This window comes from Lampris incognitus, chromosome 5, assembly GCF_029633865.1.
Source record: "Lampris incognitus isolate fLamInc1 chromosome 5, fLamInc1.hap2, whole genome shotgun sequence".
NCBI classification, from domain to species: Eukaryota; Metazoa; Chordata; class Actinopteri; order Lampriformes; family Lampridae; genus Lampris; species Lampris incognitus.
The window spans coordinates 26,384,400-26,400,538 of NC_079215.1; the positions used below are offsets into that span (position 1 = coordinate 26,384,400).

The window sequence follows — 16,139 nt, forward strand, 5'->3', positions numbered from 1 at the left end:
TCATAGCTGTAACTAATCTATCCATGTACACCTTGATTAATTTATGAATAGAAAATATAAATTGATATGGAAATGTAAACTCATTCTGAGGACTGGACAATATCTTCTCTCTATCTTACCTTTAGTGCACGATCATATCTTCGAGCTTTACTGGACTCCCCTGTAGCCTTAGCATTGGCAATAGCTGTCTGATACATATCAATGCGTTCAACAAGACGGGACTCCAGTCCAGAAGAACCACTAGGAGTAATAGGAGTAGAATGGGGCTCGACGTTGGAACTTGGGGCAATGGCAGGATGAAGAGGGTTTGAAGTTTCCTCCTCATTATCCTCTAAAACTTCATTTAGCTCTGCCTATATACACAAACAAGCACAGAAAAATTAACATTATGATGTGGTTTGAAGCACTCAAGTACTAACTTTATGACTGTCAATATGTATAAAAACACATGGGTAGTCTGTTACCAGCAAGTCTTCATCATCATCTAAATCTTCATCTCCTACTTCTTCATCATCCAGGTCTTTCATACATAGAGCTGCCATTTTCTCTATTTCGGCCATAGGAACAGGAGCTATATATGAACAAATACATCATAAGCTTCATAACATCATATCGCAGTCCACTAGTAGCGTGAGCCAATAAAACAGAAACTTTTAAAGCAACAGAAATCTATTATCGAATGGATAAGATAGACAGCTCAGCCAATACTTTTAATTGTATCATTTACACACAGGTTTTATTTCTATCTTTAATTTATAATCAATTTATCTTTCATATTTATCTTTTCAATCCGTGGGGTAAAATTGTGGAACAGTTTGAGCATGGAACTCAAACAAAGTAAAAACATTACGCAGTTCAATAAGAAGTACAAAGGACTGATTTTCAAGAGATATAGGGACGATGAAGAGTTGTGTTAACCGTTAAAGTTTTACTTATCTCCATCCATCCATTATCCAAACCGCTTATCCTGCTCTCAGGGTCACGGGGATGCTGGAGCCTATCCCAGCAGTCATTGGGTGGCAGGCGGGGAGACACCCTGGACAGGCCGCCAGGCCATTACAGGGCCGACATACACACACTCACCCACACACATATTCATACCTAGCAACAATTTAATACAGCTGATTCACCTGACCTACATGTCTTTGGACTGTGGGAGGAAACCGGAGCCCCCGGAGGAAACCCACGCAGACATGGGGAGAACATGCAAACGCCACACAGAGGACAACCCGGGAAGAGCCCCCAAGGTTGGACTACCCTGGGGCTCGAACACAGGACGTTCTTGCTGCGAGGCGACCTCGCTAACCACTGCGCCACCGTGCCGCTACTTATCTCCAAACATTCCTAATTGCATTTTTTTTTAAATTTTCCTTCATATGACACCGAGTGATATCTGGATGGTCTAGCGTTTTTTTTCCAAAACCGTCAATGGTGTTGTGCTAATGTGTTTCGATTCTTTGTTGAAACACATTAGCAGCCGATGAGTGCGAGACGCACGAAACAGGCCTGTACTGCAATGTATTAAAATCTTTTTTCCTGTATCCGTGTTGATATACACTCACCGGCCACTTTATTAGGCACACCTGTCCAACTGCTCGTTAACGCAAATTTCTAATCAGCCAATCACATGGCAGCAACTCAATGCATTTAGGCATGTAGACATGGTCAAGACGATCTGCTGCAGTTCAAACCGAGCATCAGAATGGGGAAGAAAGGTGATTTAAGTGACTTTGAACGTGGCATGGTTGTTGGTGCCAGACGGGCTGGTCTACTGGTCTACTGGGATTTTCACGCACAACCATCTCTAGGGTTTACAGAGAATGGTCCGAAAAAGAGAAAATATCCAGTGAGCAGCAGTTCTGTGGACGAAAATGCCTTGTTGATGCCAGAGGTCAGAGGAGAATGGCCAGACTGGTTCGAGCTGACAGAAAGGCAACAGTAACTCAAATAACCACTCATTACAACCGAGGTATGCAGAAGAGCATCTCTGAACGCACAACACGTCGAACCTTGAGGCAGATGGGCTACAGCAGCAGAAGACCACACCGGGTGCCACTCCTGTCAGCTAAGAACAGGAAACTGAGGCTACAATTCGCACAGGCTCACCAAAATTGGACAATAGAAGATTGGAAAAACGTTGCCTGGTCTGATGAGTCTCGATTTCTGCTGCGACATTCGGATGGTAGGGTCAGAATTTGGCGTCAACAACATGAAAGCATGGATCCATCCTGCCTTGTATCAACGGTTCAGGCTGGTGGTGGTGGTGTAATGGTGTGGGGGATATTTTCTTGGCACACTTTGGGCCCCTTAGTACAAATTGAGCATCGTGTCAACGCCACAGCCTACCTGAGTATTGTTGCTGACCATGTCCATCCCTTTATGCCCACAGTGTTCCCATCTTCTGATGGCTACTTCCAGCAGGATAACGCGCCATGTCATAAAGCTCGAATCATCTCAGACTGGTTTCTTGAACATGACAATGAGTTCACTGTACTCAAATGGCCTCCACAGTCACCAGATCTCCATCCAATAGAGCACCTTTGGGATGTGGTGGACCGGGAGATTCGCATCATGGATATGCAGCCGACAAATCTGCAGCAACTGCGTGATGCTATCATGTCAATATGGACCAAACTCTCTGAGGAATGTTTCCAGTACCTTGTTGAATCTATGCCACGAAGGATTAAGGCAGTTCTGAAGGCAAAAGGGGGTCCAACCCGGTACTAGCAAGGTGTACCTAATAAAGTGGCCAGTGAGTGTGTATATGTATATATATATATATCCTTTTTGTAATGTATAGTAGCTGAATTCATTTAAGAGTAGGTGATAAGGGGTAGGAAAAAATAAGTGTATACTTCCTCCTACTCCTTTTCGAACGTGTAACAAATAATCTGATGTATATGGAGATTTATTCGCTGAGTTTGATCTGTGGATTTGCTGATCACTTCAGATTATTGGCAATGGATTATCTGTATGTTATATCCTGTTTATTTACATGTTCGAAATAAATCATCATTCATTCATTCATCTTCAGCAAACTAAAGAACCATAAAAAGTAATAAGTAGAAAAGGTACACAATTTCTCTCACCTCTGCCTCCACCTTTCTTCCCTGGTGTCCTCCCCCCTCCTCCACCCATCAGAGCCAGAAGCTCTGCCTCAAGCTCTTCCTCATTTCCTCCATCATCCAATGCTCCATCTGGGGATAGGTCAAGGAGCAGCCCCATCTGCAAGAAAAAGGGGAAAAAGTTGCTGAATCATACCTGCTGTTTAACATACCTATGGTAAGGTGCAGATATCAGCGAGAAATCATTTATATAATCAGATCTTATCAACCTGTAGAAAAACAACCCAATTAGTTGTGTTACCTGTCTGGCGCGGGCTGCCCCTTGACCCCGTTGAGGGGGGTTCCGACTGTGACTCATGGGCTGACTTCTGAACGGTAAGGTAAGAAAAAAATGGTCAAGTGAGCTTACAGAGACAAAATCACTAAACTGGGAACAGACAGAGGAGATGAACACCTGATCATTGAAAAACAACGTTCACTGGTCAGATGTAGGATTTAGCGTTAATGATTTTAGATAGCTTTCAATCTGAGACACAATATACCAATTAATATAATTAAAATCATTATAATTAGAATTTGTCATCACGTTAGCCGCAGTATTACGCTATTAGCTTGCACAAGGTACTATACACAAGGTAACTAGCCTACTTTCTAAATAAATCTAGTGCTAGCTCACTATTTACCTTGTCGCACGATCGCCACGGACCAAGATATTACAGTTTGCGTATTCAACCACACTATGTTATGAAACTAGCAATATTCTTTAATAAGAAAATCAGAGAGAATCCATAGTTTGAGCTTCAAACCAAACACGCCAAATTGTGGAATTTACTTCCTGTACTGCGTCTCCAATGGCAACGCGAATTGTACTTTACGGCGCTGGCAGAACACACCCACTATTGACGTAAATTCTATAACCGTGTTCGGATCAAAAAGGTAGGTTGTACAGTCGTAGGAAAAGGCTTCGTATTGATCTAATTGTTTATCCAAATTGCCTTTGGTCATTATTTCTTAGGTAACACATTTGGACAAAAAAAAAAATCCCAAACCTTAGGTGTTACGTTCTGCTGTTTCGTCAGTTTAAAGCTCTTCGTTCAGTTTAATAAGTTAGCTAACGTTACTACCTTCACATTTTATGACAAACAATGAACTGCAGTTAGCTAAAATTAAGCAATTGATTGCACTTACTGCCTTAGCTAAAGCTATAACAGCATAACACATTAGTATTAGAGGGTTAAGGTAATTGATATATGCGTCCTGTTGTCATTTCATTTTTCTTTAGAAGCCTAACATGGCCAAAAGAGGACCAAAGATCACAACCGGCACTGGTAAAGAAGCTTCTAATCATTTTCTTGATATAACGCTAATTGTTAGCTGTACTACCATTTCATATAGTTCTAGGGTTAAGATATTTTTAAAGACCTCATATTCCTCAAATTGTGGCAGGTATTTCTTACCCATCGTTTACCAAATATGCAGAATTATAATAATTGCTGTCATTTTTGACCACAATAATTACTTATTAAAGTGTACATTTACAAAATGTATTTGATCTTTTTTTTCTTTCTTGAATAAGTTTTGGATCCACACCAGACAAGGTCACTCAGGTCAAAAAAGAAAGAACACCCAGATGACAATACTGCTTCATCTAAAAAAATTCAGAGCATACTGCCTCAGCAGGTAATTTCAGGTTGCTGAAACCATAAGCGTAATATAAAGTAGCAAATGAACATTTTGTTAGACTATTTAAATTGATCATTGACCAATTAATTGATCCTTGATCATTTTTTCTTCAGGACACTAAGGGAAATGTCACATCAGCTGCCTTTCCATCTCTTCAACGGGGATGTGCCAAGACTCGTCAGGAACAGGCATCAGGGCAGCCATTTCTCTCCTCACAAGAGGGTGATGCAGTGGGAAAAGAGTTACTGGCAACAAAAATCTGTGTAGAGCACACAGTAGGTGAAGCAACTGAAATGACAGGGCAAGGGGAACATTTGTTGACGAATCCCACCGGAATGTCTCAGCCAGAGAAAGCTGGTGTGGAACCCCCAAGTAATTATAACCAGGGCAGAGAGCAAGAAGAAGAGATAAGTACACAGGAATATCTCAAGGCCCTATGTCGCACGCCTTTAGACCAAAACCAGCCCCTCCCGCTATCCTCCCAGCAAGGTGAGAGTCAGAATGCATCCTGTAAATGTGTCCGTGAAGAGGGACAGTGTGGAGGACAGGACTTGGACCATAAGATGGAGGATAACAAAGACACCCATAAGGAAGCTGAAACGGTTTGTGTGTGTGATGTCAAAGGAAGGGGAATCATAAAAGAGACAGGGGTGATTTTGCCAGCCAAAAAGCGAAGAAGGATGGGCATGTGTCCTTTGACGGAGAAGGTGAGGAGTCACTTTTTACAGTCAAAAAAATGGGGAAATGGGAAAAAGGAGACAGACAACAGAGGTGAAAGACAAGCAGAAGAGATGGTCAGTAATGAAGTGGTGTCTGAGCCATTGAACAGAGCCCACACAGACCAGAATGGTACTAAGGCATCTGAGATAGTGGCTGAAGGAGATGTAATGTCTTTAATGCCATTCTTGCTCCAGTCTTCATCCCTTCCAGTAGCTAGCATTGCAGAGCAAAGGGAGGTCAAGATGGAGTTCCAGACAGGATTCAGTGGAGAGAAGGACAGGTCAGGGTCTTCTATCAAGGAATGTTAAATGAGCAACAAAAATTAAGCACAGACATCGTCCAAGTGATTTGTTACCCAAGACTTTGTTATATTTCACTCAGAAAAATGTCTACAAAGAACCAAATAGACCTACCACATCTTATTTCTGCAGTTTGTCTACTCTCTTCCACAGAACAAGCATCATAACAATGTTTTGTTTTGTTTTGTTTTTTCACAGGGAAGAAACAGATGTCCACAATTCCATGACTGTCTCAATGGGTCCTAGTTATGTGTTTATCCCCATTGGTCAAGTTCCAACCTGTTCAAAGGGTGAGGCCTACCAGGCTGGCCTTGATGTAAAGCCCATATCTGGGCTAATCAGCACCCAAGGAATAGGTACCCAAGAAGAACAGGTCAGACATCCTCAGATAGAGGAAGAACAAAAGGAACTAGAGGAAAGCATTGATACATTTTTTGTTAAAACTGTGGTTGATATGAAAGAGAAAGAAAACACATCTACAAGATGGATTTGGAGAATGGGGCTCTTTTCCTGACTCTTGTTGTTTTACCACTCACATCTCTCAGAAAGAAGTCACTGAGCGGCAACACCAAGAAGGTGACAAAAACATCCTCCCACAAGTGGACAACATGGACCAATCTCTAGATAGGATCATGAAAGCAGTGAAGGGTGAGGTCTATGATGAGTTCAAAGCAGAAGCTTCATTGGCAAATACTTGTACAGAAACATTCAACTATTACGAAGAGGACCTCTGTGAGACTTTAGTACCACCTAGTAGCACAGAGGAGAATGGCGATGTGAGTGTTACATCAGACAAATTAATACAGTATAAAAAGTAGCTTAATTCTCTTTTTTGCAGACCTGACAGCAACTTCATAGGATATAACTTTGTAAAACAGAAATGTGTGAGTTGAACACTTTGAGTTTACTTTAGGTTTGATACTTTGTTGATATCTTGCCCCCCCCCCCCAGTGTGGTCCCGATGATAACTCGGATACTTGCCTGGCTTATGTGACCTCTGAACACCCCCAGACAAGTGACACTCCTGACCCATTTGGATCTTGTGACTATGTATCTGATTCGCAATTGAACAACATTACTTTGATGTAAGGAATAGTGTTGGGGAGTAACTAGTTACATGTAACGGTGTTACATAATTAAATTACAAAATAAAAAATTGTTATCCATTACAGTTACAGTTACTAATCAAAATGTTGGCGATTACAAAGGGGTTACATCTGAATATATTCTTTTCAGTAAAAAGCTTAAATATTTTAATTGTTTTGGTGGTTTAAAATCAAAACATTCCAATCTTAATTCAAGTACAATTGAAGAACTTTAATAAAAGTTTGACAGTAGTCAGTGTTGATTACTGTTGTGAGGTTTACACTGCCTGGTTCAAATTGTGTTTTTAGGACTTTTCAGCTTTATTGCCCAGTTTAAAATATTTCTTAGAAAAGTAATCAAAATGTAATAAGTTACATCATTTTGATGAACTAATTAAAAGTGACATTTGTTTCACGTTTAACAGGGTAATTAGTAATCTGTACTCTATTACATTTCAAAAGTAAATTTCTCAACACTGGAAAGAAGAGGGCAGCGGTAACAGATCAGGAGCAGGAGTGAAAGAGGACCTTTGAATACAGAGAGGGACAGAGTATAAGACTGGTCCTTCAAACGAGTACCCAGTGAGCAGATGCTCAGAGCTGTAATTTACTTGAATTTGCCTCGTGTTTGAGTCCTCCTACAGCTTAAGGCAAGGCAAGGCAAATTTATCTGAATAGTGCATTTCAGCATCAAGGCAATTCAAAGTGCTTTACATAAAACATAAAAGGCATTAAGAAAAGCAACATAAGGCGATAAAAAGATGTTTAAAAACAAATTTAAAAAAAGTAAAAGTTACAATGCAGTGTAAGATGAAAATCAAAAGCTTGAAATTTTATTTAATAAAAGGCAGTTGCAAAGAGGAAAGTCTTCAGCCTTGATTTAAAAGAACTGAGAATTGCATCAGACCTGCAGTTTTCCAGGAGTTTGGTCCAGATACGTTGTGCAGAAAAACTGAAAGCTGCCTTTCCTGGTTTAATTTTTACTCTGGGGACAGAAAGCAGACCTGTCCCAGACGATCTGAGCAGTCTGGATGGTTCGTAATGTAGCAGTAGATCAGAAATGTATTTTGGCCCTAAACCATTCAGTGCTTTATAAACCAACAGCAAGAGTTTTAAAATCAATTCTTTGATGGACAGGAGGCCAGTGTAGTGACCTCAGGACTGGAGTGATGTGATCCACTCTTTTGGTCTTAGTAAGAACTCGACAGCAGCGTTCTGAATCAGCTGCAGCTGTTTGATCGATTTTTTTTAGAAAGACCTGCAAAGACACCATTACAGTAGTAGAGTCAACTGAAGATATATGCATGGACAAGTTTTTCTAAATCCTGCTGAGACATAAATCCTTTAATTCTTGATATATTCTTCAGGTGATAGTAGGCTGACTTTATAATTGTCTTAATGTGGCTATCTAAATTCAGGTCTGAGTCCATGACTACACCAAGATTTCTGGCTTGGTTCGTGGGTTTTAACATTACCGATTGTTGCTGAGTGCTGATTTGTAATCGTTCTCCCTTGGCTGCAAAGACAATTACTTCAGTTTAATTGAATAAAATTCTGAGACATCTTATCATTGATTTGTTCAACCTGCGTGTTGTCCGCATAATTATGGTAACATATTTTTTTGTTTTCCATAATCTGGACTAGTGGGAGCATATAGATGTTAAACAGAAGCAGCCCCAGAATGGAGCTTTGGCGAACTCCACAGGTCATTTTTGTATGCTCAGACTTGTAATTATCTATAGACACAAAGTAGTCCCTCTCCTTTAAGTAGGATTCAAATCAGTTTAGTGCTGTGCCAGAAAGTCCCACCCAGTTTTCCAATCAGTCTAGTAATATGTTGCAGTCAACTGTATCAAATGCAGCACTGAGATCCAATAATACCAGGACTGAGATTCTGCCAGTGTCTGTGTTTAAGCAGATGTCATTAAAGACTTTTAACAAGAGCAGTCTCAGTGCTGTGGTGTGGCCAAAATCCTGACTGGAAGACTTCGGAACTTGTTTAGTGCCAAAAATTTGTTGAACTTCTGGAAAACAGCTTTTTCAATTATTTTACTTAGAAATGTGAGGTTTGATATGGGCCTATAACTATTCATTAGTAAAGTGTCTAGATTATTCTTTTTTAAGAGTGGCTTGATGACTGCAGTTTTCGGGTCCTGTGAAAAAACCTGACAGAAGCGATATGTTGACATTTGTAGATCTGAGGAGATGCAATTTGAAATTTTTTTTAAAAAGCCTGTTGGCAAAATATCAAGACAGCAGGAGGAGGATTTCTCATTTGCTTAAGAAACATGTACAGGTCATAAATGAGATTGCTGAAAGTTGCACTGTAAGAAAGGATAAGCAGAGAGATATTGTTAAAGCTCCCTTTATACGTACAACTGTAGATATTTATCACTGTCAGCTCTGGTTAAATTGTCTGTCCCTAAATCAAAACATAATTTCACATTTCGCCCTCTCCTTGCTTATCTTTTGGCCTTTGTCACCTTGTCTTGAGGAAAAATTTCAACACGAAAATTTTACTATTCACAATCAAAGACGGTTGAATCAGTTCATCTGAATACAACGTTTATTGATAGATATGTTTCATCACTCAACTAAGTGACCTCTTCAGTCTAAACTCTCTGCCGGTATCACCACTCCTTATAAACAATACAGTTGCATGACAACCTAAACCAACGACCAGTTTCCTATGCAAATATGGGTGTGACCATTAACTAGAGTTTCAATTGCCATGTGTACTATTCACTGAGAATTTGGGAATGTTTGCAATCACAGCATTGTAAGATGGCAACAGATGTACTCCCCCCGTTCAGGGATGGATGTTCCCTCTAACACAGATGGCCTCTTTGACTCCCCGTTCAAACCAGTGTTCCTTCCTATCAAGGATGTGCACATCCTCATCCTTGAAAGAGTGGCCATTGGCCTGTAGATAGGGGTAGACTGCGGAGTCCTAGCCTGACGTGTTAGATCTCCTATGTTGTGCCATTCTCTTGGCCAGTGTCTGTTTAGTTTCCCCAATGTATAAATCACAGCAATCCTCCCAGCACTTAACAGTGTACACTATATTGCTCTGTTTCTACCAGGGGACCCAATCCTTGGGGTGGATCAACTTCTGGCACAGCGTGTTTTGGGGTTTGAAAGCAAGTGAGACGCTGTGTATGGAAAATCCGCATCTTGGCTTTTCTGACACTCCCATCACATACGGACTCACCACTGGTTTACGCTTAGGCAACTGTTGTTCTTCTCCTCTCTTTGATTGGCTGGTGCACTGCTTGGGCATCTTCCTGGCTTTGACAAACACCCAGTTAGGATAACCACACTCAACCAAGGCTTGTTTAATGTGGGATTTCTCCCCTTCCCTGGCCACTGTGTGGGGGGGACATTGTAACCTCTGGTACTGCGTCCTGATGACTCCTAGTTTGTGCTCCAGCGGATGATGAGAGTCAAACCTTAAGTACTGAACAGTATGTGTTGGTTTATGGTAAACAATTGCAATTTCAGTCTAAGAAGGCTAACCTGTCATTTTTCACATCCTCCCTGGTGAACATGGTGTGGTTGTCCTCAGAGATAATGTGGTCGGTGAAATGTGGTACATCCTGGGATTTAATTTTAACCCAGGTGTCGTCCACAAATCTGAACCGTTGGCTAGGTGATGTCCCTGGGTAGGACATCAAGCCCTCTTTTCCACTTCCTCCATATACAAGTTGGCCACTACTACTACCACTGCTGCTACTACTAATACTACTTACTATAAGGGGTGTTGATACCTGCAGTCAGTTTAGACTGAAGAGGTAACTTAGTTGAGTGATGAAACATATCTGTCAACAAATGTATCCGGATGAACTGATTCAACCTTCTTTGATTTTCTTACCTGGATCATTGAACATGCACCAAGACGTTACTATTCACAAACTATTGAAACTGTTCAGCTCTTACAATTAAACATTCTAATTTTCATGAATTGCCCCTTTATGTGTGTGTAGAACAGTTTTTCTCTCTCCAATTTATCTGGTCTCTCCTATACAGTACGGAGAAGGTGACAGAGGCCGGTGGAGAGCTCAGTTCCTCAGAGTGCTATGAAGATGCTACAGACCTGGTTTGTGGACTAATCAAGGAACTCTCCTCTCTAAAGTATGTTCCCTTTCTTGTTCCACCTATTCAACCATTTCTGTCCTTTATTCTCTTTTTCCTCCCCTCCCAGTTGTTAACCCAGTAATTCTGATGTCACTAGTCAATTTCAATGCCATCATACTCACAACTTTGCTCTGATTGGCTACAAAGGGTACCTCAGTTGTACACTTCTCAGCAGCCACTGTCAAGGCTACCCAAGTGATACCTTAAATCTTTCCCCCAAATTTTAAATTGACCCTCCTCCTCTAAATACTCAAGACACTACCACATCAGTTAAGAAGTGTTGGTAATTAGTGATGACAAAACGAAAAAGACAACTCAGTAAGCCTGGCTCCCATGTTTGTGAATTGAAAAAATTGGGGTGGGCTGTTTACTTTGTTTCACTATGTACCATGGAGCAACCTCTACTTATACACTGATGAGTCAAAACATTATGACCGCCTGCCTATTATGCTGTTGGTCCTCTGTGTGCCGACAAAACAGTGCCAACCCACCGAGACACGGACTCTACAAGACCCTGTAGGTGTCCAGTAGTATCTGGTACCAGAGCATTATTAGCAGTATACCTGGCTCCCTGTATACCAGCAACTTGATGGCCACCAGCAGCTCCAACAGGCTTGTAAAGTTTGCTGATGACATGGTGGTGGCCCTGATCAGAAATAATGATGAGGTCCGGGTGGCATGGCAGTCTATTCTGTTGCCTACCAACACGGAGATCGCTGGTTCGAATCCCTGTGTTACCTCCGGCTTGGTCGGGCGTCCCTACAGACACAGTTGGCCGTGTCTGTAGGTGGGAAGCTGGATGTGGGTATGTGTCCTGGTCGCTGCACTGTGTTCTGGTCGCTGATTTGTATGAATTGAACAACTATAAGCATATATATACATATATATAATATAGTATATATATATAAATGCAGAGAAGACCAAATGGGTGGGGGTGTCTCCTTATAGCTCAACCCTAGCCTGGTCTACAAAGAAAGATATGATACTTAAAAGTATTTTACCCTTTCTGCTGAGGCTGTGATTGTTGCAACCCTCCAGACCATTATTGCATGTATCTATAGACCACTGTTGTGGCAATTATTTAATTCCACTCTGACATTAAATGAGGAGTGAGACAAAAATATCTTACAGTATTGTCACACTTTATTCATGAACTGACGCACAAGCCTAGATGCTTGAATGCGCGCCAATCGGTACAGTACAGTCTCTCTTATAGGGCAGTTGTCTGTTCTTCCTCTCCTTATCTCATGTCTTCCAGCTAACACCCCACCAAGGCCATTTCTCCAATTACTGTGTACAGACTTGCTAGTCAGTGTGTTTCCCATACATTCCTCTGCTATCAATCAACAGTTACCAATAGGCCTTTATTTGTTCACATGGAGAAAACATTTTATAAGACTACCTTTGTTCTGTTACACATGAACTTTACGAATCTATCCAAGCAATGTAAAATAAAGTTAAACATGGTATAGGTCATACATGGTCAAAAATTAAAAGCAAGCAAACGTCATATATGAATTGCTCTCACAGCACCTAGCTCTAGTTTTTCTGTATTCAATACTAACCTAGCAAATGTTCTGGATATTATTTCTAAAGAAGGGGGAAACTGTTATTTCATTGGTAATTTCAGTATCAATATTGTAATCTATAAGACTAATAAAGACTTTATTGACACAATGTTCCCTCATTATTTTCATCCTATAATTACAGTACCAACCAGACTGACAAAGACCTCTGCCACCCTGATAGACAATATAGTATTTACAAATGTTTTGGGTAAGAACATGAAATCAGGAGTTCTGTGTATGGATATTGCTGACCATTGCCCGATCTTTTTAATAACATTCAAGGAACATGATAAGCCTACATTTACAATATATCCCAAGTATAAGAAAACCTACAATGAAGCAAATCTAGCGAAGTTCAGATTATTGGTCAGCGAGTATCCATGGACAGATATCCTTCAGTCTGTAGCTGCACGAAAGGCTTTTACTTTGTTTTCAAAATGTTTCTCCCAGGCCTATGATTTGTGCTTTTTCCTTGTACTGGTGTCTCCCAAACCTCATCATAAACTGGCCAAACCATGGATAACTTCAATCATCATGAAATCCTTGAATACTAAACATAGACTGTACAAAAAAAAATATTTTCAGTCCCACTCTATTTAGTCTTGCCTAATTTAAAAATGATAGAAATAAATTAAACCACATTATCAAAGGAGCTAAAAAGCACTACCACAATGTAGAATTATCTAAACATAAAAATGACATGACTTTTCTTTGGAGAACAATTAATTGTATCCTCAAAATAAATAAATAGATAAATACAAGCAGTTACATAATGAATTGGCGGTTGATGGGGGTCTTCTCACTGATCCACAATTAATTGTCAACCATTTTAATAGCTTTTTCTCAGAATTTGGTCCAACTTTGGCCTCCAAGATTCCTCCTAGCAACCATAGTCCTCTTCAGTTTGTGAATTCTTCAATCAATGATAATTTTCATTTATTACAGGTTACAGAAGATGAGGTTCAGGAGACCTTAATCAATCTGAAAGATTCTTCTCCAGGTTATGATAGCATTGACAGAAAACTGCTGATATCCATTCATGAGTACACTGTGAAACCTCTATCTCACATTTTCAATCTCTCGTTGGAAAAGGGGATTGTTCCTCTTGAACTAAAAATAGCCAAGATTATTCATATTTATAAATATGATGACCTAGCTGTTTTGAACCATTATAGACCTATCTCCATTTTGCCTGCTATATCAAAAGTACTTAGAAAGCTCATCTATCAAACATTAATCTAACATTTTAACAAGTACAATATTATATATACACATCAGTGTGGGTTTAGAAAGAAACATTCAACATATATGGCACTTACACATCTAATTTTTTTTTTTGTGATAAACATTGGTTTCTTTATTGTTTAAGGGGCTAAAATGATTGACACAAACCGGCTAATGAGCTCAGTGGTCTTCTCATCTGATGAACAATTGTTGTTTTTTACACAAAGGTTATGTTTTTGAATATTTAATGAACAACCTACTTTTTTTTTTTTTGAATTTTGTTTGCAAATTACATCAAAACAAGTAATAGCACAGTGCAGCAAACATTTTCACCCTACCCCCCCCCCCATAACCCTGTCCCTATAACAAGTAATACAATTCAAAGCAGGGTTAAAGAAGATAATAAAGATAAAAATTCAATTAATAAAAAAAATAAAATAATAATAACAATAATTTCTTTCACAGACTGATTAGAGGGTGTGGTTTTTTTCAGTTGCTTTTACGCATATAAACAGTCAGATAGAGTTGTTCTACTCCCCCAGAGCTTGTTCTTGATTAAGCAAGTTACCAACATTAGTATTACGTCTTAGGAAGTACAGAAACAATCCCCAGATTTTATCAAAAACACTTTGTTTACGTCTAACAATATACATTATCTTTTCCATTGACATGTTTGAGGCCATTTCTTTAACCCACATACCAATTCTTGGTCCATCAACACTTTTCCAATTAAGAGCAATTACACATTTTGCTTGTAATATACACATATCTATAAATCTGAACTCATTGCTATGTAAATGTGGGGTGGTAGGATATAAACCAAGAATAAAAAGCTTTGGACTCAATGGTAATTTCTTTGACAAAATTTGATCAATCATATCAACAACATCTTGCCAGAAGGTTTTCACTTCCACACATTCCCATATACAGTGAAACAGCGTCCCCCTTGCCTCACTACACTTAATACAGGTATCAGGAATATTGTCATTAAACTTGTGCAATTTAACAGGAGTTATATATGTACGCATCAGCCATTTATACTGTAGAAGCTTTAGGTGTCTGCTAACTATCTGTCTCTGGGCCTCTTTACATGCCTCACTCCATTCTTCTAAAGATATTTCCTCCTCTATATCTCCCTCCCATAATCTCAGTTTTGTCTCTGATGATTCATCAGATCCAGATACAAATAAGTCATACATAGTTGAAATTAAACCTTTATCATAACAGTGTTTTGTGACTGCAACTTCTAATATAGAAATAGTAGGAATGTCTAATGAATGGCTTTGACAGGATGATATAAAACTCCTTAGCTGAAGATATTTGAAAAAATGATTCCTTGGAATGTCATACTTGGTAGATATTTCCTCAAAGGACATGAATACTTCATCCTCCTCCCTGTACATGTCTTGCACTTTCCTTAACCCCTTTTCAGCCCATAATTTAAATCCCCTATCATTTTGCCCTGGTTTGAAATTGGCATTACCCCAAATAGGACTGAAGCGTGACCGGGACATATTTATATTCAAATACTTACAAGCATCGAACCAAACATCAATCATATTCAATATTATAGGGTTGTCTGTATTTTTCTTCAGATATTTACGGTCTGCTGAATACAAATACAGGTGCAATGGTAAGCCTGGTTTAACAGAGCAGGCTTCCAGATCAATCCAAGCTGGGGGACTTCCAGATGAGAAGTAAAACATAATCGACCTTAATTGTGCTGCCCAGTAATACCATTGGATATTTGGACATTTCAGGCCTCCTCGATCATATGGTAGATAAAGTAAAGATAGACGTAATCTAGGACGTTTATTTTGCCAAATAAAGTTGGTAAACAGTTTCTTGATTTTCGTGAACAAAGATGAAGGAGGGGGTAGGGGGATATTCTGGAACAAATAAAGAAATTTGGGAAGTATATTCATCTTTAGGATATTAATCCTGCCGATCATTGAAATAGGTAAGGATGTCCAACGCTCTATCGAAGCAATACTAGCGTCCAGGATGGGCTCATAATTTGACTGAGCAATCTTATTCACCTCAGGGACAATTTTTATTCCCAGATATGTAAATGTGTCTGTTGGATTGAAGGTAGAAGCATAAACAAGACCATTCTTCCTCTCTGTTTCATTCAGTAACATTATAGATGATTTGGAGTAATTAACTTTATAACCAGATATTTTCCCAAATAATTCAATAAGGCTTAGGAGTGCTGGGATAGATCTATGCAGATTTTTAAGCATTAATATCACATCATCGGCGAAGAGTGCTACCCTGTGCTCCAGATGTCCCTCTCGAATTCCATAAATATCGCTGTGTGTCCTCACCGCTATAGCAAATGGTTCTATCGCTAGGATAAAA

The 16,139-nt window shown here is 39.6% G+C and overlaps 1 protein-coding gene across 1 annotated transcript in view; it reads right to left on the reverse strand.

Moving 5' to 3' along the window:
• cc2d1a (coiled-coil and C2 domain containing 1A) overlaps nt 1–3,891 on the reverse strand; it is a 48,431-nt gene extending 44,540 nt beyond the window's left edge. Inside the window, exons 1-5 of the mRNA XM_056279820.1 lie at nt 3,749–3,891; nt 3,367–3,433; nt 3,090–3,225; nt 465–571; nt 120–353 (exon numbers count right to left, since the gene is read on the reverse strand). Coding sequence (XP_056135795.1) covers nt 120–353; nt 465–571; nt 3,090–3,225; nt 3,367–3,423 — 534 coding nt within the window. The 5' untranslated portion in view covers nt 3,424–3,433; nt 3,749–3,891. The remainder of the gene's footprint in view (nt 1–119; nt 354–464; nt 572–3,089; nt 3,226–3,366; nt 3,434–3,748) is intronic.
• Nucleotides 3,892–16,139: the final 12,248 nt, after the last annotated feature.